We start from the raw sequence: 23,779 nt of genomic DNA on the forward strand, positions 1-23,779 counted from the left end.
TCAGGGAAGAGCTTTCCTGAGCTGATGATGCTCTCCCCCAGGAATGCCACATGCCCTTGCTGGGGCAGGTGATGCAGAAGGGAAAACAACCTTTTCTTCCCTCCAGAGTTTGGCTGCAGTTTCCACAGCTAGACAAAGTAGTTACTCCTCTTCCTCAGAAGCATGGTCAGGAATAGTTTGGCCTCTGGGACAGTTAGTCAAGACAGGTAGCTTTGTAATTTGATGTCCAAGTAAAGTTACTGATGAATTTGTTCACAGGACAAAACTGAGAGGGATTGGTGGGGGTGAGACTTGTTTCTGGAAAATAGAGACACATAATCTGTTCTGTTACTTACTTTTGTTCCAGTTTTGTTTATGAAAGGGACTTACATTGAGGTTGGTTTTGATTCTGTTTTCTTTTTAAGAGAATGAGCTATTTTGAAGGATTTTCTTCGATTCCTGTCATGGTTTTGGCTTCTAAACCTATGTAAGGTCTCTTTATCACCCTTTACAATTAGTTTGAAAAATCACGATATTAGGAAAAAAAATTTCAACTTGATTTTGCAGTACAGTTACAATATATATGCTGTCTCAAAAATGAGGCATACATTTAATTCCAGCATGTAACCAGCCTTTGTGACAGAGGGAAGCATACTTTGACAAAAATGGTGCAATTTTCTCGTTACACAAAGTATGTCTGGTTGTGTGTACACTTGAATTGATGTCCTCTGGCCATGGTGGCGGTGTTCTCCTGCAGTGCCTCTTGTCCCATGTCACTATGGAGAAGGAATGTGCTGACAATTTGTTAGGTCAAATTGTCAAATATGTACCCTCCCCAATTAATTCACAAGGGCAGAATATTCTTCTACTAGCTGAGAGCAAAAAAAAATAGATGAAGAGTAAGAAGTGGGACAACAAGGTGGGAGTAAGGCAATTGAGGCAGCGGATATTAATGGGAAAAAAGAGTAAGAGTGGGAGGGTGATAATAGGAGAAAGTGAACTAAAGGAAAGAAAAATCACAGAATTGTTGAGGCTGGAGGAGATGGCTGGAGGCTCCCCTGGTGCCCAGTCTGGACCAACTCCCCTGCTCAGGTGGGGTCACCCAGAGCAGGCTGCCCAGGACTTTTTAGAGTCCAGATGGCTTTTTAGTGTCTGAGGCTGGAGACTGCAACACCTCCCTGTGCTAGTGCTCAGTCGTTCTCACATTAAAATCTTTTCCCTGATGCTCAGAAAAAATGTGAGAAAGTGTGAAGAATAAATTCATGCTATGAGTGGGGGAAAAAAATAATAAAAGCTTGGGTGATTGCCCATAGGGAAGTGTAGCTTCAAGAAAAGCGAAGTTCATGCACCTGAAGTGTCAGAAAGAGAGAAAAGCCTTCTCTTGGATTTCTCACTCTTAAAAAACTAGTTCAGCAATAGTTCAGCAATAGCAGCTTCGCTGAGGATGTAGGAGAGTTCACTCATGATCCTTTATTCCCCTTTATCTCTCCGTTTATTCGCCGTTTGGCCCCGTAAGCCTGTCTGGATCTGAGGATGCGGGCTGGGATGCCGGCGGCCCGGGAGCCCCGAAGGCAGCGCGGAGCCGGGAGCGGAGCCGCAGCTCCCCCGTGTGTGCGAGCCCCGCTCCTGCTGCCGCCGAGCGGCGCCGGCGGGCTCGGCACACCTTGCTGAGAGTTTGGGGTCTGCTCTGGGTGGTTAAAATTGGATGAAGACCTCTGGAGCCGCTGCAGAAGGACCCAGGAATTGTTTATCCCCGTTTGGAGGCAGTATTCATTTCTCTGAATATTCACGGCTGGTTCAGAGGCAGGGCAAGGCTGCTGCCGGCCATTAGTGTGATTAATTCATCCTGAAGTGGCCACTGATGAATTCAGCAAGGTAGAGAGTAATCTTTGCACAGGAGATATTTTAGAAGATGCCCCAGATAGTGACTCGGCTCTTACTGTTCTCCTGAGCCCTTAAGTTGGTTGAGTCATTGTACCATTCAAGTGTGGGTGGCTTTTCCCTGCATGAATATTTCTTTTTCCATTAACTTCTGGGTCACTTTAAAGGAATTAATACATTACTTGATCAAGTTTCTGTTTGCAGAAACAAGTTCTAATGTACTCTGGAGGATCTTTGACTATGTCTTACAAATCTCTATTAGTGTTCTCTTCCTGTGTTGTGTCTCTGTTTTGTAGCTCTTCCACACTGATTCACAGGTTTGGGAAGTCAAGACAATTAGGGATGCTGAGTAACTGTATTAGTAAAGGTTAGCTAGAGGCTTTTATTGACACTGTAAGCTATTATGTCTGTCAGCAATGAGGCACCTCTTGAAAATTATTCAAAACATTCTTCCTCTTAACCACCTTTTCTGAAATCTTTCTAATCAGAAAGAGAATATTAATGAATTTAACTTTGGTGAATAAATTCCTTCTGTGTGTAATGGCAGGTAAAAAGAAATATGATTTAATATATCTTTATTTAAAAGGAATATGCACAAATCATACATTGCCAAGTAAAAAGACCTATAATGCATCTTTCTGCATCCTAATTCTGGCCTTACACAGATCCATCGCTGGTAGTGCTAAAATCTCTGGCTCCTACTGAGAGCTTTTCTGGGTCCTTGTGGTTTGTTTCTCTACCAGGTTACTGCTCTGAAGTAGGCAGTAGGCATTTTTTATGCTTTCAGGTTCATTTTTCTTGTAAGAAGGGAAAGCATGACCACTTTTGGCTTCAGTAAAGAAGGATGACACCAAAGGCTTGAACAAAAGGCAAAGGAAGTACCTCTAGAAAAAATGCAAAGGGGTGGAAGGAAGTACCTTGGGGGATTACCTTTGTTTTAAATGTTTGGGAAAACTCAAGTAAGAGTGTGTGTTTGAGATATTTTTGGCTAAGTGAATCTGTTGCCTGTTATAAATTTGCTAGAAAATTGTAATTATGTAGCTGACATAAAACAAATGTTTCTCGTATGCCTAACTTGCGTTGAGAGGGGTAACTATGCCGAGAGCCCTTGAACGGTTTTAAAGCATGTGGCAGCACTCTGCAAGCTTGGTTGTGAAAGTGATTTTTCTGTGTTCACATTCCCCATTTTCAGGTTTTCCTTTAAGCAATAAAAAGACTTAAAATTTGGATTCCAATATCAAGTTATTACTGCACTATCTTTTAAGAAAGAAAACCCTCTCATATTTTTTTTTAAGCACTACCTGCACTTGCTGAAAGGAGTTAACATCACTTCCAAACTAATGAAACCAGTTGGAGTAATTGGAGCCTTGCCATTAATATGAGAGTGCTTATCCCCTGTCATGTGCCTGATGTTTGTGAATATCATTCGAGGACTCCTTGCATAGTCCCAGGACTGAGACTGGCTCATAATTGCTTCCATCCCCATCAGAGTGTGTCACCATCTGTGACTGTGTGGGCTGTGTATTCAGTTCCTTCTTTCTGCTTTTGCCTCACTTGATAATTTTTTTAGTGTTGCACAAATGACACAGCTTTAACAATTAGTGCATCAACAGCTCCATGTTTGCTCTCAGGTGGTTAAGATACTTACCTTTCCTCTGCTTTGCTTCTGAGCTGGCAACTTATTTCTTTCAATTTCTCAGTTAACAAAGCACCCAAAAACTCCCCAAACTACTGCTGCCAAACCCAAATGCAAGCACAAGAGAGAGATTCGGGCCATGACATTTCATAGATATGCCTAAAATTAGAAGAGATAAGAAGGTTTGTCCAAAAAGTTGGGTTTTTTAAATTTTTTTTGTTTGGTTTTTTTCCCTTATGAACCAGATATTTTTTGGTTTGTTATGTTGGCAGCTACAAATTGATCCTGGGATTTTTAGATCAGTTTCTATTGATACACATGAGATGTGTAGAGACAGGTGTATGGACAGAAATTAATTTCCTGGGTTGTTCTGGATGCAAAAAATGAAGTTGGTGCTTTGTGGAGATTGGCTGTCCTGGGGATCGTGCCCTTTGTGCTGCACAAGAGCCTTAGTAAGTGAAAAGAAAATTCAGAGACACTGCAAGGTGTTGTCACAGGTGAAATTGTTTTTGGTGCAAATTTCCCTCTTCAACATGGTGCTATTTTCTGTGATTGTATTTTTCTTTTGAACTTATCTGTGCCTAGCAGCCTTCCAAATTGCAAATGTGCTGAATTCTCCTACATTTTGTCATGTTGCTTTATCACATCATTCCCTATGAGATGTAGGATCTTAGAAGTAAAGGATTTGTAGCTGAAGGCTATTAACTTTGAGTTCATAACAGGTAGTAGAATCAGATCACAGGGGATACAATTCAAAAGAGTATGAAGTTTTGTAAGGAACAACCTAACAGATGAATAACTTGCTGTGTTTCTGGACGTCTAGTTCAACAAGTTATTTGGGGCTGCACTGCCTGAGCATTGATTGCTTCATCTTTTTGATTTCATTTTGGGTTTGAATCAAGTCTTTGAATGTTTGTTAAATAGCGTAACATTTCCAAATACATCTGGCAGGTATTTTTGGTATGGCTTTTGCATGTGAGTGATGTTGCACTGCCAGCAGAGATGTGCATCTGCATCAGGGTGTCAGTTTGATATATCTTATTATGTCAAAAATAATCAAAACAAATTCCTTTGGTACTTACTACATCTCCACATGTTTCCTCTAAGCTATGCTTCAGCTTAAAATAAGTCAACCTAAGGGTGCACAGATTAAATTAAGCATGAATGCAATGCTTTTGGCTTGTGCAATCTATAAATACACAGCAGTCAGGTTAGTGATGAATGTGGAAGGGTAATATGTTAGCAAAAACATTTAATTTACATTTTCTTAGGCAACAAGTAGTTTTGAAGATATAGTACCAGTGTATTGTAATAATTTTAGTCTTAAAATTAAGGGTTCTGGATATTGATTTTTATAAAAGTACCTCCTTTCACCATTTATAGTTCAAATATTAAAAAAAGTTTTTCTAGCAAAACAGAAGGGATTTTGAAGGCATTCTGCTCTATGCCATCATGCTAGAGCTTTCAGATGTGCTTGAGAAAGCTCTTCAACTCTCATTGTAACATTAATTTATTCTATCTTTTGCTGGCAGGGATTTATCTGAAACTTACACTGATTACATCTTAGCAGATTTCTTTTTAATTCTAAGATCTTTCAGAAATCAGTTGTGACTCTGTGTGTAGCAGTACTTTAAAAATCCGTTTTCCAAGTGCTGGCCTGAAGTTTTTGCTTGCTTTCTTTTTTGTCAGCTCTAATCTTGATGGTTCATGTCATATTCATGGATTTGTAAACTCTCCTTATTTTTTGCTTGCTAGATGTAGTAATGTCCCAGAATTTGCTGTACTGAAGCACTCACAAGCAACAGGCTCTGTTCCAGTAAGAAACTCTTACAGGAGAAAGCAATCTCCATGTTCAGCAGGCCTGAGAAATCTCAACAGTTGTAATCAGTCTGCCTGTGATGTGTCCTACACAGAGCTGGACTTAAAATTCCAGATTTTTGTGATTATTGCCACCTGTGTCTGCTCTTTCTTCATCCTTAAGCTTTTGAACTCTTTCACGTTGTAAATTTCTGTAGGTTGGATTCTCTCTCTGCTCATTTCCTACCTTTGCTGCTCTGTCCTGAGGAGCCAAAGCCCAGGGAGAATGGCAATTAAAAGAATTGCTTCACCAGAGTACAGATTACACATGCAGACGATGTTTACATTGCTGAGTGTTTTTTCTGAATGATACAGTCTTTCTCAATGGAAATACCTTGAATTTTAATAGTTATTAGCAAGAAAAATCCCCTGATTAATTTCCCAAGAAATACTCTTGGGGAAATAAATAATTTGAACAGTGGCTTTGCTGCATAGACACTTATATATTAATATTAATATAAATGTTTATTTAACATGCTCTCTATCCATCTTGTTAACATCTGTTGTAATAATGGAAACTATTGCCAAATAGTTTCAAGAGTGATGGTAATGAGATAGTGTGTGTCTGAATGTCTGTTTGGATTGGATTTTAGATTTATTGTCCATATTCTGCACTTAGAAGAAAGGGAATCTCTCAATTTTCACTTTTCTTGAGCATAAAGAGCTTTAATGGTTGAATCACTTGATCTGGTTATTGAAAGGATTACTATTATTGTTCAGCCCAACTGACCCTCTGGAATTTGAGGAAGGTGTTTTTACCATTTGAGCTTTTGCATTTTGTGCTATTTTATTGTCCTTATCATTACATGAAATGCTCCATTATCAGCAGACTTGCGTTGTTTTTGTACTGGTTCCAGCTGCAGTGTGCAGGGACTTGTTGAAACCTTGACATCTGTTTTCCCTTTTCCTCCTTTTTTTTCAGAATTCAACCATGTCGCTTTTTTTTCAGCATTGCATGCTGAGCCTTAAGTTAGCATGAGTGTGCAGCCAAAAGCCATTACACATCTCACTTATGTTCCAGGCAGTTTGTGATGGAGTGCTGTCCTGCATGCATTTTATTAATGATTATGCCTGAAAGAAATGGAGTTTATGGCATTATCACCATTGTCCACCATTAGTCAGTAAGCTAACATGAGAACATTGTGTCATGGATATTAAGGTGATACACTGGGATTTTGGAATTAAAATGCTTTCAAAGAAGGGAAAATAACTCTCCTATATCTAAATGCATTTGTGTAGCTATATATATTTTTACACAGTCCATCTGCTGCTTGAAATTGGTGGTTGAAATCTGGTTCTGCTGCAGGCACAAGGTGTGGTGGGTTCGGTTCAGATATTAACTCTTACAGATTTCATGCTTCAGCCTACTTTTGTAGTGCACACTCTCACAAGAACAACAAAGCCAGAAATGTTCCCACATTTGACAAAGCTGTGCTGAGGCAGTTTGCTCTGAATTAAAAGACAAAAGAAAATCTTGGTTTTAGAGGTCTTTCAGGAAACTGCTCCTGGAATGCCACCTAATGTCATGGTAGTCTCTAAATTGGATGCTTTCATAATGGTGTGTAGACTGTAACTTTGAGCTTTTCATTTATCAGTCAGTGATATATATATACATACAAAATATAATTTCTATTATATCTGTTATAGAGGGATTGCAGTACCTAAAGCAAAATTACCAATCAAAGCTTTCCATCTGGATTTGGATCCAGACAGCCAGTAAATTTTATTTGGACCAATTCCCAGAGAAGCTGTGTTTTCTGCAGTCTCCAAGGGAAGGCTGTGTGATCTCCCAGTGTCTCAAAAAATGATTGCAGCTTGCTCCCACAGTTCCCAGCTGGGAAGGTAGAGAGCAGCATCTGGCCAGCCAAGCAGAGTAAGACCCAGCTTACAACCTCCTCCTGAGCAGAACTTCACAAAAATAAGCAGATCTCTAGAAAAATACATAGTGGATGGACGTAAAAAATTAATCAAATGCTTCTGTTCTAACAGTTAATTCAAGGATTCATACTTGCCTTATAGCATGAGTTTGATAGATCTTTTACTTGAAAATGGAAATAACAGTGTTGTACACTTTCAGATTAAATGGTGAGAGTGGCTTTTGTTGGAAAATTGTATTGATTTCAGAGAGAAGTTGCAATCAGAAGGCTTTACTGGTGTGCAGGTATTTTGAAAAAGTGGTTTTTGAGAAACATTGATTGTGTGCATCATATTTTTGAGATTTATGGATGAAATGCAATAAAAATACTTCAGAAGTAGCAGGCCCCCTAATTCCTGTTTCAGGTAATGGGACAATATAATGCATTTACTAAACACAGTGAACATGACTGAGCAAAATGATTCATTTCACCTAGCAGTAGAAGCTTGCCCTGAAAAACATTTTTGTCTGTACTTTTGAAAGGGATTTTCTGCTTATCTCCAAACCTGTTATTATAATTTTCAGAAATTGGCATCTGACTGCATTTTTCTTTTGAATGAATTTTTTTCATCTAGCTGGTCTCTGCCTCCTCATTTAGCTGCTCCAACCAACTAGAAGGATCATCAGTGAAAATTGTCATGAAATGTGAACAAAAAGAATTCATAATTGGTTGTTTTTGCATATTTGAAAAACTTTGAACACAGACATGAGAAAGTAGTCCAGTGCTCTGCTGTTCACAGCAGACAGAACAAAGCTATGGATTTAGGTTTTTTTAATATATCTGTAGTGGTATTCTAGAAAGTAGTATTATTCCAACTGAGGTAAAAAATTATATTTTCGCTTGTAACATGATTGGTGATGAAGAGCATTTTGGGTTTTTTATTACATGGCCTTTGAATTGTGGGGTTTTCTTTTAAAACAATTTATACAAAGGCCTCCTTCAGCCAATGGTCTTGCAAGTGTCACTGCTTTTTGAAGAACACACTGACCAGTGCTTAAGATAATTTAAGAGACTGCTCTGAAACCAGGTGCTTTTGTGCAAGTGCAGTTGCTGGAGTACAGTTATGTGAATGATGAAGTAAAAGTACATACCATCCTGACAAAGAGGATATTAGCCATACTAGGATTCCTTGCTCCTTAAATCATGAACAACATATTCTGTACTTAGTTTTTCTGAGTATTTAAGAGCAGAATTCAGTCATAATAAAAAAAATTAAAAAGCTCACAGGGGCATGGTATCTTTTTCAGCAAAACCCAGCTTTTCAAGCTGGGTAAGTTGTTTCCCTTGTGTGTATACTTTCTGAAAGTCAGTCTCCAAAACCGTTTTAGTACCTCTAACGAGGCCTTTTTCAAGCGCCTGAGGTCAAGGAGGTTTTATTTTGCTAAGTGATCAGAAATTAGAGTAATATTAATTTCCTGTTTCTCAGTGTTAAATAGTGTTTGCAAATAGTTGCCACCTGTTTGGAGACAGAAGCCCAGTGGGCTGCTGGGGTCGGCACTTGGCGTGTCTGGCCACTGAAGGGTAGTATTGTATTGCAGCTGCTAAGGGCAAATGCCTGAGTGCAGCAGAAGAAACAAAAATAATCCAGATCTAGTTGAACTCTGCTATCAAGCCTCAACTATTTTTCCATTGGCCCCTTAACTATATCTTCTGCTGTTAAATCAACCATCCTATCAATTTCTGATTGTCCTGAAGAAACATCCTCTGTTTAACATGAATTTATTTTAAATGTGTGAGGAGAGTTTTTTTTTCTTCTCTGTTCCTGTACAAACTTTGTTCTGGTGTTTGAATTGTCCATAATAAGCATGCTGATCTGTTGTGCAGTTGCTGTGGGATTTTATGGTGACTAGCAGAATTCAGTCTTCTCCAGTGCAAAAGCCACATTCTCATGGCTCTTGTCCTGTGTGCCTTGAAGCAGTTTTTGATAGGAGGAGTCTCAAGTGGCCATGTTGGTGGTTCCTGTAGAGAAACCTTTCATGAATCTCAATGTTTCTCAGTATTGCAGTCACACATAAGCCCATGAGGTGTCTCTTGCTTTCCTCAACTTCTCTAACAATGAAGCTTGTTTACTAAACTAGTGTCTAACAGAGAAATTATTTAGGTTTCACATAATGTTTTGAGCCAAAGTATAGTAGTTACTGTGCATTAGAACTGCAAACTTTCTACTATCTTTATCTGAATTTTAAAGGATTAAGGTGAAAGCTTTTAAGAAGGGCTTGTCACAAAGTGAACTTGTTTCTGGACAGCAATGTGATGGGACAGTTGAAAAACCTAGTTTAAGTTGACTGGTTTTCTAGGTGTGCCATCATTTAGTGCAAACCAGAAAAGTAAAATAGTGAAGTAAAACAATATATTAAGATTAGTGTATAAAGCATAGTATGGAAAAGTTTTCTTGTCCTTACGAAATACTTTACTGACCGAGAAAGACATATTTTACTGAGTACATATTTTAACTGAAGAAAGTAGGTGATTTTTCTGTCAGTTTTTTTGCCAAGTCTGAGATCATGCAAGATTGCACAGACTGAGCTGTGTATTTCACAGAATGGATGTTGATGAATGCACACTTTGTAGAAGCAGACTGATACCACATCTTCAGCAGTCAGAAAGGGAGAGAAATTTCTGTATTGATGGCAGAGGAAGCAAAATGAAGAGCAGTAGGTCCTGAGCCAGCACTGACCAACACATAGCTGAGGGGACAATGTGTGTGAGGCAGGTGAAGCAGGGGCACAGGGATGCTGGCTTGCTTTCCCTCTGCTCCTGTCAGCCAGCAGGAGAGCAAGCTATTTCTGCTGCATTTGAGGATGAAAATTCATGTGTTTTTAGCTATGATGGTGTCTTGTGTTGTGATTTGGGGGGCCACACACACAATCAGAGGCATTATTCTGCAATGCAGCCACACAGGCCAGTTGGCAAAGAGCAGCTCCAGCCAGCTCGAACCCCTGCAGTAACATCTCTTCATTTACAGAAACCCCCATGGCACTATCTCTTCTTCATTTACAGAGGGCACTCTTGTAATGAGAATCTCATGATAAAATGCTCTTCTTCACTGAAAAGCTCTCACAGCTTGACAGTGCAGTTGTCACCATGGAGATTTCATTCCAACAGCAAAGAATGAATTTGGTGCCGTTTAACTTGGGGAATGTGTAGCAGATACTTCCCAATGGCTTCAGCTAAGCCACCACCTGAGGAGAGAACTTGGATCAGAAGCTGAGAGAGGAAGTGCATATACACTGATGATAAATAAAATTTTTTGTAGGTGACTGGCTCTCCAGAAATGGCATGTGTGTAATGACAGATAAATGTGAAGGGGTATGAATAAAAGCCTCAGAGCCTGAGCCAAAAGGAAGAGAAATAGACTTGCCTTAACCTTGAAGGAAATATTCAAATGTGATGGTCTGTGAATTCCAGCTGAGGTATAATTCCTTTTCCTCAGAAAGAAAGGAGGGCCTGAGGTTCCTTGAGGAAAGGGAAGAAAAAAAGAGACTTGCTATCAAATGCATTTAGAAAGAACAGATATTTTTCCTTCCCCAAAGGCCATATCGATATGCTTGGATTTCCATTTCACAGAAATTACCTAAAAAGGAGTTTGGAATGATTAATTTCTGATTTTCCTGAAGCTGTGAAATCATTCTGTGTGAGTAACAGTTGATTGTTTTACTGGTCTGTGTTCTGAACAGAGCTCTACACAATAAGCAGTATGGTACAAAACTGAACAAAGCACTGGGAAGGCTAATATGAGATGCTGGGAGATAAATGGAGTAATACAGGAGGTCTCTTCTGATACTGCATTTCTGCTGGGATTAGGAAGTGATTTTCCCTCTCTGCTCTCCTGAGACCTGCAGGGGAGTGCCACAGAAGTGATCAGAGGGCTAGAGCACTTATCATATGGAGAAAGACATAAGAGGCTGGTGGCTGTTGAGCATGGAGAAGGGAAAGCCATGAGAAAACCTTATTTGTCTTGGAGGACATAAAGGGGGCCTGCACGAAGTCTGGGGACAAACTTTGTAGCAGGGCTGTTGCAGTAGGACAAAAGGTTTTAAATGGTTTGAAATATTTTTAAACTAAAAGAGGGTAGGTTTAAATTAGCTGTTACGAAGAAACTCTTTACTGTTAGGGTGGTGAGGCACTGGCACAGTTTGCCCAGAGAAGTTATGGATGCCCCATCACCCCTGGAGATGTTAAAGACCAGTGGCAGGGCTCTAAGCAGCCTGGTCTAGTGGAAGATGTCCCTACACAGAGGATAGGACTAGAGGAACTTCAAGATCCTTTGGAACCCAAACCATTTTGCGATTCTATTATTTATAAGCTCTCAGGAATATTCATAGCTGTCATGAGACTTGTTACTGACTCCCAGGGTAGATGTCAGTGAGATAAATTCAGTATCTGAGATATTCCTCTGTGAAGCAATAGATAAATAGTGGGTAAGTACTGCAAAGGTAGTGGTTAGTGGAAAATGTAGTTTGGCTAAGGAGAAAAATGAGGGAAAAGTACCAGTAAAGATCAAATTGAGTCTTAAGGGGGGCTTTCAGGGTTTTTTTTTTTTTTAGCTTGAAAAATCAGCCAGAGGCAAAATAAAAAAAAGAAAAATAGTAGTAGAGAGGTATAGTGAGCTCCTTTGACATGAATAACTGAAGAGACCTGCCTAAGAATTAAACATTGAGTCTGAGTGAGCCAGAAGTTGCAGGAAAATGAAAACTAGCTCTGTAATAAAACTCATAAAACTTGACACAAAATTGATGAGTCAGAGTCCTAAAATCATGAGTCATTTAAACAATGAGGTTTTTCCAAGGATGAAGCATTATTTAGTGTCTTTTTTCACTATCAGAGAAGTGGTAATCAAACTCAACATGAGATTGTTTAATGTTCAAAATGGCTTCTTTAAAACAGATTTAAGACTTCCCATCTGGCTGATCATGGGGTGAAGTCTGGAAAGCAATTGTCACTGACTCTCTGCCTGCCTCCTCCTTTGGGCTGTTCCTTACTCACTAGCCTCAATTCCCTGTCACCCTCTGTGTGTGCTCCTGGCTGGCAGCCCATGTCTCCTTCTTCCTTAATCCCTCATATTTTCCTTTTGTCATGCTTCACTTCTCTTTTCCTTTTCATAAAACCCTATACCCACTTATCACTTGAGTTTTCCTTAGAGCCTTCTGCATCTCTTTTGCTTTTAACCACCTTATTTCTTTGTCCTCACTTTTCTTTCCAGCTCTCCAGCAGCCATGATGCCTGAGGACATGCCAGCTTGAGGTTTTCTCATTGCTCATCCAAAACAGCTTTCAGCTTTAAGTCAAATTAAGTTGTTATTAAAAGAAGACAAACACACAGAACACCCCCTCTTTCTTTTCTGTCCAAGAACCCAGCACTATGAAAATTGTAATAAAGGAGTGAGATAGTAATCATGGTGGTTGTGGTGTAATGTGCTGGTGCTATGAACTGTTCCTGAATGCAGTGGAAAATTTTGTTTTCTGAATGTTTTTTATTTTAAAATATCATTGTTTCAGTATTAAATTGATGTGCGGTCAACTTTAAAAGAATAGAAAAGTATTCCATTTGCTGTGACAGATATACACAAAGTATTTAGTTTTTGTTTTTGTTTTTTTTGTGGATGTGTTTGAAAATGTAAATTTAAAAGATCCCTGAATGCAGTCAGAATACAGCAGTTATAAAAGAGGATTGCATCTGTAGCGTTCATTTCATGCTTTTACTGAAAGGATTGATCCGATCACTCTCTCCATCCCTGTCTCCCTCCTTGATTCCCTCCCTCTTCTTTCTCTTAGTCTCTTCCCTTTGCCTTTCCCTCTTTTTCCCCTGTGTTCTCCTTTCCCTCTCTCCCTCCCTCTGCACCTCCTCCAAACCACTTCTGACTGCCCTTTTTTACTGGTGAGAGAATATAACCAGGTATTGGCTCTACAAGCTGCTCTTCTTGGGCCCTGTGCACTCCACAATGTGAAGCACAATTTCTGATATCTTTTGTGAGTATGAGAAGGAGGGTCTCCACAACAAGGAGACCATCTACAAAGAGGTGAGCTTTAATGTTTCAGGCCAGTTAAAGGAAAAGTCCCCATAGTAGTTGGGAGATTTCTCTTTGGCTCCAAATGCTTGCCTGTTTAAACAGAGAAGGAAAGGTGTGGAGATAGTTTTTCAAAATGCCTGCAGTATATAGTGTATATGGTGCAGAGCCAGTCCTGAGGTTGGGCTGGAAGACAAGCTTGCTGCTCTTGCTCCCTCTTCTCCTTATGGAACAGCTCTGCTGATCTGCTTTGTGCTTCCCTGGCAGCTGTAGGTGCCTGGCCCATCCAGGTCCCCCCCGTCCCTTCTGGGGACAGAGCTGCTGTGGTGCTTTGACTTGGAGGGTCAAAGCACAGTAGCAGCTACTGAGGTACAAAATAATTTTGGGGTCTTCCTGGATAGACACCTGTTCTTCCCACTGGAAGGGCCTGTGGGTGTCTTGAGCTGTTTACTAGGGCAGTGATGATTTGTGTGGAATCCAGGCTTCACTGTGCACAACTTACTCAGGGGACTTTAGGCGTGACAAAATCTTCTGCCTCTGTTTTTTATGGTTGTGGCCAGGTCAGCCAGTTTTGTTTTTGTGGCTTGCCTATAACCAAAGCCTATACTAGTGATCGATTTTGCTTTCTGCTGCTTGTTGTCTTTCTCAGCACCAATGCAAGCATTCCCTGGCCCCTGCTAATGCTACTGTTATTTGTTAGTGTAAAAAAGTGTACAAAGCATAAGAGAGACACCATTAATGTTAAATAACATTTTACCAGAAAGGTTTTTGTTAAAAAGAGTCAGAGTATTTAGTACCATGTGTGTGGCAGACAATGTTTTTTTCATTTTCTTTTTATTTAAGGTATACATTTGACTGCATTGACTTTGTTTTCCCCCCGTGAAAAAAATAACCAACCTTATTTGTGAAAAAGAATATGGATTCTGTGCCTTGAAAACAACAGAAAAGTCCAAGGGAGGCTTTTGCAATTTACTGATGTAAAAACTGACTAATTTTAAAGTTGATCACATGCAACAGAGCACACTGACCTCTAAAACACTTGTATGGTCCAGCTTAGGTGAGAAAAATTCTTGATCTTCTAAACTCTGACTTTTTAGGAGCCATGTTCTCCAAAAGTGAAAATGGGTAATAAAAAGCATGTCCTGTTTCTTAGCTGATGACTGGGTGTGAATAGAAAGTGTTTGCAGATTTCTCTCCAAAAAAGCCTGAAAGGGGATGCTGTGTATGTGTTAGATGCCTTTTAATTTAACTGCTGAGGAGTGTGAACTTGCAGAGAGGGCCAGGGATGCAGATACAGAAGAGGTGGAAAATTCAGACAGTGAAGGACATTTCAGGGCTTCCAATAGCAATATAAAAAGGTACTGGGAACCTTAAGAGAAGTTACTCTTGAAGAAGATGGATTGGAAAGGAAATTGTGATCTTGCTGCAACCTTTCTAAGAGCTAGTATTACAATTCCAAAATTATTAAAATTTCAGGAAGCAAGAAAAGCTGTAATTTTACATACAGAGTATGAAACTGAGGGCAAGGAGAAAAGAGGCAAGCATAAGAACACTTTAAATTATAAGTGTAAAGTTTAATAAAACCCAAAGATATCTAAGCACAAATTATTTTTTTTGTGTTAATCCTATTTTCTTTCTTATTTGCATTTAAATTGCACTGATTGAACCTGAGATGCTTTAAAAATTGGCGTAGTTGAGCCTGGTTAAGTGTTGCTACCTGAATTTTAATGTCTTGTTTAGGCTTCAAAGAAACCCTCTTAACTGGGCAGTGCCAAGCATTTTTGGGTTTTATGAAATCAATTTTTTTTTCTCTCAAATGTGAATTTAATTTGTATTTGTTTGTTGTTAAAATAGCTCAACTTTGTGCCTAGAGTTGCTTATTGCTGGCTTGATTCTAATACTCAGCTTGGTATAAAGACAAATGTAGAAGTTGTCACTCCCCAAAAGTGTGTCAAACTTGGGAAGCAAAAAGGAAATCACAGGATTTTTAATGTTATTCTGCAAATTAGTAGTTTTGTACATGCAGTGGGAGAGGTGGCAATTTCAGAGGAACTTGACTGAAGGGAAGAGCTGTTTGAAGTTTGGTGGGAGTATGGGGTGGGAAGATAGGCAGGATATGTCTTGTGGACAAAAAAGAACGATGGGAAGCAAATGAGTTTATTTAAACGTTGCTGAGGCTGATACACTAATAGAACATAAACTGAGTAGGAACATGGTATAAAGCTCTGTCAAATATTTACATTTTTGATGTTGGTGTTCAGGTAGTGTGTAGTGTAAAGATGACAGTGGTCATAGAAATAGGGTTGTGGTGGATCTGAATTTAAAAGGACATGCATTGCTTAAGGAAAGGACAATTTAGGAAAAACCTTTATTCTTCTTTTGGTATTTATTTCATCTGGTGGTTGTTCTCTCAGTTTCCTGGTTTTTTTTTTATTTGCTTATATTCTTCCTTTAAAATGGTTTTAATTATGAATAGTAGTCTACAAGCAAGTCATGGCATGTACCTCTATTTTTCTTCTTTATGTCATTTCTGCTATAGAGGCTCATAACTGTTGTGGATGTCAAAGCCCTCAGACATGTTTCTGGGAATGATGATAAGAATTTTATAACCCCTAGACACCAGTTACTTCAGATTGGTGGGGGTCCTTTTCATGCCAAAATCTGGCAAAATCTCATTAGGTAATTCTTTCACTTGTGTTTTTGTAGACTTAAATGCTTTTTCTGAGGGGGCTTGTTTAGATGAGCTGGACTGTTCTCAGCTGTTTTGTGAATTTTTAGAGACTGTTGATGTGTTGCTTTGCTGACTGTAGAGTTGAAACTTTATTTGTGAAATTAACCTGCTCAAACATCAGTGTGCTATTTCATTACAAAACTCGATATAAAAATATTTAAGTAAGCCTACTCTTCTAGAATCTTCTTGTCAATGTGAAATGAGAACAGACTTTATTAAGTATTTTTGTTTTAGAGATGGATAGACATCTAATTGGTTTTTAAAATTTGTCAGAGATCTATCAGTAAAGTCCAAAGTCAGTTTTTTATGAAAGTCACTGATTCTTTGTTTGATATGATTCCACATGATTGGAAAGATTGAATTTTTAAGCAGTGCTGTGTAAAATAACTAAAATGTGTTGTGAGGAAATCATAGAATAGAATGATTTAGGTTGGAAGGGACTTAAAGCTCTCCAACATCCCTGCCATGAGCAGGGACATCTTCAGATAAATCAGGTCGCCCAGAGCTGCATCCAGCTCTTGACTTAGAATGTTTCCAAGGATGGATCATCTACCACCTCTCTGGGCAACCTGTTCCAGTGTTTCACTATCCTTATTGCAAAAAACTTTCTTATATCTGTCCTCTTTTAATTTAAAACCATTACCTCTTGTCCTGTTGCAACAACTACTAAAAATTATATCCCCATTTTTCTTCCAAGCCCTCTTTAGATACTGAAAGACTGCAATAAAGTCTCTGAAATCTCCTGTAGGGACATAAAAGCACACCAATGTAATCCTGACTGTTCATATATGGGGTAGAAAAAAAATATCCGTTTACTCAGTACTAGAAGAATTATTCCCAGCTCATCTGACTTGCCTGTTCAGCTTGGTACCTTCAAAGAGAACTTCACATTGACTCTGGCATAGAGGGAGATTTGTGAAGGAGGCTTAGTTCACCTATGTGAGTTTGATTCTCTGTCAGAGAGATTTTGCTGAAATAACTGCATTTCATTCTGCATACAAAGCTGTAACCTTGTTTCATTGCAGCCAAATGATGGAGATGTGAACTGAAAAGCAAATTAATTACCCACTAACTGCTGAATGGTACCTTGTGCACAAACAGAAGGCATTTACCTCATACCGTAGATGCATCATGTAATAAATCTGACAGTTACTGCTTTTTAATCTTATCTTTCCCTGCAGTGTCCATAAAAGTGTTTCTCACTTGTAACAGATGGTCAGAGCACAGCTTTGAAATTTATCTGGAGATGAAGCCCTGTTGATTCCATTAAAAGTGAAGAATTTTCATGCAGATGGAGACAAAAAGGGATTTATTGTTACAGTTCTGATGGTGAGGTATTTCATACAAAGCCTTCCTTTCCTTTTTCCTTGCAGGTGATGTGCCTTCAGGATTTTTTTGGCGATGATGACATTTTTATTGCATGTGGACCAGAAAAGTTCCGTTACCAGGATGATTTCTTGCTGGATGAAAGTGGTAAGATGTATTTTTTAAATGTTTATAATGAGAGTAAAGGACAGATTTCCATATCATGCTAATTAAACTAAAGTAGTATCACCTGGATTGATTTCAGAAATAGAAGAACTATTTTAATTCAAAATACTGAAAATAAAGAATTGAAAGCAACAATAAAGCTGTCTGCCTATTGCAGTATAAAACTTGATTTCAGCCTGAATTTCACATATTGTATGAAAAGTCATGTTTGGTGGAATTCCCTTTTTTGGTAAGGCCTTTCATGTTTTGACTTTGAATTTATTCTGTTTCTTTATCACAATTTCTTAGGCTCCTGGTATCTACCATTGAGATTGTTAATGATTAATAAGTAATGTGATAAAGAAAGACAGATGCAATTCTATGTGGAAGATAGAGGTATTCAGCAAAAACAGACAAAGTCATCTGAGAAAATTCAATGAGTTCTCTATTTTTCAGAGACTGACTAATACAATAATGAAATCAATGTATGTAATCCTCTAAGGAAAATACATGTTTTGTTTTCAGATACCTTTATTGTTACAAAGAATATTCCTGGCTTGGGAATCACAGTTGTAAGGAAAAAGAAGAAGAAACTAACTATAGGCTTTGTGAATTTAAACAAACAAACGAAGCTGTCAACAACATTGAATTTATTTATGTGCATATCAAGACACAGTGAAAGTTTTATTGCTCCTACACTCTTTCTCCCTCCATGGTATCTTTGTGTAATCAATTGGTATCAAAATTTCTAAAATTTTTTAAACTATCAAAGGTCTGAAAGAACACTTGGCTGAAGAATCAGTCAGAGAAGATTTTGTTATAGCAGTAAACACTTCGCAGTCATTATGTGTGTATCTGTTTAGCTTCACCACTTCATCATGGTTTTTGGTGCAATTATTCTTTCACAGTTCAAGGTGGTGTAATTGTATTTTTATGACTAACCCATGAAGCTGGAGGGCCTCTTGGTTTTCCCAGATCCAGACAAATGCTCCGTTAGCCTGTGTCGGAGCAGAAGGCGGCAACTTGCGCAGACCTGACTCTATCAGTTGAAGGATGACTCTGAAAAAGGAGGTGTCTCCTGGGCACAGCAATGACCTTTTGTGTCAGGCACAGACAGAAGCAAGAACATCATCTGCATTCCTCTAGAGGACCTTATAATATGGAAATAAAAATCAAAGTAGAGCACCAATCTGCGCTTTGCAGTAATGAAATTGCTGTAGTTGACTCTAAGGCAAAAGGTACCAATGGTGAAAAAGTAGCTTTAGATATTTTTAGAATGGGAATTAGAAAGGTGAGGGGGACATTTGGTCAGTAAAGGAGTTTCCCAGGTGGCTTTGTGCTCAGAATGGATGTCCTTGCCTTTAAGGAGAGGACACCTGGATAGTTGGCTGTGTAGTCTGGATTCACTTGTTTCTCTCATCTGAAGGATGACACTGGTGGCTGCCCAGTGTCTCCTCACAGTGAACCCTGTGGCAGTTTTTCCAGCAAAGACTCAAGAAATGCTGACAACAGATTTGTCTAAATCCGTTTTGGAAGTGTGTAGTTGGTTTTTGGAGGTCTAGTGCCAAAGTGCAGACATAGCCTGACTCTGCTTAGTCTTTGTTCATCTGACATATCAACATTTCTTTGAGTAAGCAGTATCTTTGTCTGAAACTTTGGTGCTTAAAACCATTTTTTACTGATCTGAAAAAAGAGAAATCCTAAAAATCTATGCTGAGAACACAACTTTAGCTATTTGTTGTAGCATTTGCTTTTCTATCAGGTAAAGATTCAGTGAACATTGACTGTTTTCTTACTGCAGGAATGAAGAAAGAGGAGAAAATCAGACTATGTCTCTAATTCCTTTGAGAAGTGTACACCAACTTTGCTCTCTCTTTTTCAGGAGGTTTGATATCAGAGAACTTGTTTAGGTTGCTTTCCAGTAGTAGCTGATGTACCGACTGATATGCATCTAGTCAGCCTTCTCTGAGCAGGAGCAAGAGTTGGAGAGAAAATAATTTTTTTACAAACGAGCTTTTAACTTGTTTTGCTTGGCAAATGAAGTTTGTGTGATCACGATGCGTGTCTGTGCATTCCTCATAGCTAATCTAAGAACATTACAAGTATTAGGAAGTGCTGTCCAACTGTGCAGGGCTTGTAAAGCCTGTCTCTGCTTCCCTGAAAAGCATCTTGAAGCAACACTCTGCTGGCTTGTCACTACATCCCTCCAGTATCTTCCAGGTTCAGCCAGGTGATGAGAATGACAGTGAAGGTGTTGCAACAGGAGGAGAAAAGCAAAATTTGAAGGCAGGAAAGAAGAGTAAAGAGAAGAAATTTATAAATAATCAGAATTCTGGGGTTTGGGGAATTACTTCTCAGGGAGGAAGAGGAATGCCATTGTTTTGTGGTCTGGGTTCAGAACTCCTGGCGAGCAGGAGGCAAAATTGGGGTTTGGGAAGCCAGTCACCTGTACTGGGATCCATTGTAGCTAACATTAGATAGCTGCACATAGGTAGCTGCCTGGGACTGAGCCATTCCCAGCAGATTTCTTTCCCAGGAAAAAAAACCCCTTAGATTTACTGACAAAGTAGATGGTAGATGTTTGGTTGACTCAGTTGAAAGTGGATGTTTTGAACAGTTCATATGAATTATGCTCCAGAAATGTCTGGTTTGCTTCTCTAAAGGCATCTATATGCCTGATGTAGCTGTTCTTGTCTACAGTTGGTGTTTTAAAGTTGCTTAAAAAGCTTTTAGCATGAGATTATTTCTACCCTATCAGAAAGGAAAAATCTAAAATCTCATCAATTTGCATTATTTCGAGTCATCTTTGTTTCTCCTGCTCCCGTGGCTTGCTCTTGCCTTTAGATAGCACTTCTATTTTAAAAGCCATAGAATCAGAAATTTAGAAAACCCAATCTAGAAGTCAGTTAATCGATCTCCCCATCTAAGTGTGGGATTAACATTCCACATTTAATTTCTGGCATGCTTGGCTAACAAGTCCCTCTAAAGCCTGTGATGAGGAAGAATCTGTATCCTCCCAAGACATTCTGTGCCAGTGGTAAACTCTTCTTACTGTTTTTCAGCTATCTTCCCCAGATTCCCTTGCTATAAATGAAATCCATTACTACATTTCTTATCTGCTTTGACCATGGGAAACAGATGATTCCTTTTTCTTTGAAAAAATCCATGGGCTCATCAATTTTCTTTTCTTTAGGCTGAATAATTAGGTCAGCTTTGCTTTGACTTCAGGCTCAAATCTGCCCTTGAATGAGGCTATGTGTTCCTTCTTTATATCATCTCCCTTCTCTGTTTTATGTCTTTCAGGAAGAGGCATTGCATATCCCCTTGGCAATCAGCTAAGAAAAGTCAGTTAATTAGGGATCCATCAAAGAGGAAAAAAACCAAGCAGTACTCCCTATACATTGCAGTTTCTTCCCTGCCTGGATGTACAGATGGTTTTCATGCTAAACATGCTGTTTATTGCATGAAATGCAGAAACAATAGGCACCATCCCCATCATAATTCCTAGCAATCATCTCCATATCTGACATGATCAATAGATATGATAACCACACACACTTTAATAATGAGAGCTGCTGATGGGAGATAAAAATGTATGTGGATGACCATAAAATTAAGAAGTAAATGCTCCTTCTTTGTCAAGTGTCAGTGATGATGCTATTTTCATAAAAAGTTTTTATGGGATATGTAAGCACAAAAACATTACATGAATGAAGCGCACATTACAGCAGCTTGTAAGAAGAGAAAATTCCTCAGCGTAGAGTATGGCAGTGACTGCTTCAGGCATTGTTAGCTTGCAGTTTTGGAAAGTCTCCCAGAAATCTCAGGTTTTCTTTAACTCAGGGTTGTTCAGTTTTCAAAGAAGAGATCAGGGGATGCCTTTCAATAGACCTTAGCTGTGTGTTGGCAAAGATTAAGGTTTAAGGGCCACTCTCATAAAATATTTGCAATCAGCTATTATTTAGGCACCTAAATAGGATTTTGCAATGTGAGTTACCTATGAGATTTACCCTAATTCAGAACACCTCCTCTGCTCATACAGTTATTTCTTTCTCAGCACTGTAAAATAAGAGAGCTTTGAGGCTAGCAGGATCTGACCTAATTTTTTTAAATTAAATTATTTTTTATTTTTTGTTAATGTTTTCTGAGTGCTTTGGAGCCTCGAGAGTTGCACACAGAGGATATGGCAGACTTCATCACGTACTGAGGTGCATCATGTACAAAAGCTGCAATCTCAGCTGTCCAAAGCCAGTGTCTCTGCCTCCAAGCAGAGTGTAACCAATGCAGAATGTCTGGATGTGAAAGCAAGTGCAGATTGCTTGTCAAAAGCACATTACTGTTATGGAAACAATGAGGAGAATGACTCAGTTTTAGGGGAAAATTAGGACTGGAACTTTGAAACCTAATTTCACTTTGACTTTGCTGGCCTGTGTTAGTCCTCAGCTCAGCATCTCCGGGCCAGCAGCGTTACTGCTTCATCTTGCCAGCAGCAGACAACTTGCCAGGAAAATGTGAGTCCTGTGGTGTCCGCACACACGTGCGTGTGCGCATGGAGGCGTGCACCCGCATCTGATCCAGGAACTGCAGCTAAGGTCAGGGGTATCATGTTTATCCCTGTTAATAGCTGTCATGTCTCTGCAACCTTCATTAATCTGTCCTTCCTAAAAGAGTCAGGAAGGGGAAATCAGTTATAGTCCTCATCTACCCTGATTTATAGGACAGAGACTGATGTGTTAAGCAGCTTTTGGCTGGATTAGGAGTGGAGAGCATGCTGGCTGACTTACTCTGCCCTCGTCAAAAACTCGTGCTTTGGCAATTGCAAAGGAATGGTGGGTTCTGGGGACTTCGAGATACAACTTTGCTTTCAACAGAGGCATAAATATAAAGTGTTCCACTGCAGTGTGATATTTTCAAATGTCAACAACTGCTGGGCCTTGGAAACAGATATTCTGTGTATGAGGAAGGAACAAACTGAGGCAAGAGAGGCCAGACTGTGGCTGGATCTACCACTTAGACTAATGGTTCAGAAAGGCAAGAATGAAAGAAGTTGTTTTTCCAATGGCTTTGCATCCAATGCCCCCTTTATCTTCCTACTACAGGACCTCCGTTTTCATCTCCACCCTCTTTAGAGCAGTTGCACGGTACCCTCAGCTCCCTCTCATTTGGGCGCATCAATACTTGTCCTCATTTCCTTCCTCACAGTAAGTACATTAACAGGGTCTCTCTTTTATCCAGTAGAGGGACATTCCACAACTTTTCCCGAAACTCTAACCCCTCACTGAGACCACCTGTGTCCAGCTGTGCTGGAAGTACCTCCCTCCCTGGGCGTGTGCTTCCAGCTTGGCCCTGGCTGCCTGGAAGTACTTGGCTGTATGGCAGTGAGTGACTCACTTGTTTCTGTTGTGTTAAACTCTTAAAAGGAGGATGCTGATCTTCACTGAAATCCTCAGAACAGGCTGTTAGCGTGATCATCAGGTGGCTGTTAATATAATATCATGTGGCGTTCATTAAATAAAATCTGTAGTAGCACTTGAGTCAAATGAGCTGCTCACATGAAAAAATGCATTCACAGAACTTCAGGTTTATTCTATGTAGCATTTCTCTTTAAATATACGCCTTTTTTATAGGTATGCTCTTGATTGCAAAAGCCCACTTCTTTATTTGTTGTCTGCAAATTTGCTTTCAGTATTCTCCTCTGTGTTTTACAGGTGTACTGACTTGAGACATTGCTTCTCACCTTTCTGCCTAAGCATCTCTACCAGAGAAAGCTTGGCCACTTAAACCATAAAATCTTTGTTCCCCCCCTCTCCCCTAGCTGGCAGATTTATAGACATGAATAAGGGATGTTCGAGCTTTCAAGAAGATGACATATGTGCTTTCCAGTCCAGATTTACACTGAAATGCATGCCCCTTTCCCCAACTCCTTGCCATGCATGCATGTATATTTGCACAGTTATCACTTTTCATCCATGTTGCAGTGAAGAAGTTGCCTGTATGAATAGCCAGGAAAAATTGTGGTCACTTACAGCTTACAAAACAGCCATTGAAACTGGCCAAACAGTAAAACTGCAGTTAATGCTAATTCATTCTGCTCATTGAACCAAATGTTCTTCAGTATGTTTTCTGCAGTATTTGCTTCCCCAGATGTCTGTTAAAAATAGCATGAATGAAATGCTATCCAATAAACCAGAACTGGTGGAAATTCCCATTTCATTTGCATAATGAGGTTGAGTGTGCATATTCCTTCAACCTTTTTCAGCACTAAAGCTGATTTTGGATATAAGAGTCCTAAAAATTTTTCA

General features: G+C 39.3%; 1 protein-coding gene across 4 annotated transcripts in view; it reads left to right on the forward strand.

Moving 5' to 3' along the window:
- DCLK1 (doublecortin like kinase 1) overlaps positions 1–23,779 on the forward strand; it is a 230,355-nt gene that overhangs the window by 96,029 nt on the left and 110,547 nt on the right. For all 4 annotated transcript variants that reach the window (XM_030954699.1, XM_030954456.1, XM_030954375.1 and 1 more), the window contains exon 4: positions 17,381–17,480. In XM_030954699.1, the coding sequence (XP_030810559.1) occupies positions 17,381–17,480 (100 nt within the window). The remainder of the gene's footprint in view (positions 1–17,380; positions 17,481–23,779) is intronic.

This window comes from Camarhynchus parvulus, chromosome 1 (assembly GCF_901933205.1).
Source record: "Camarhynchus parvulus chromosome 1, STF_HiC, whole genome shotgun sequence".
NCBI lineage: Eukaryota > Metazoa > Chordata > Aves > Passeriformes > Thraupidae > Camarhynchus > Camarhynchus parvulus.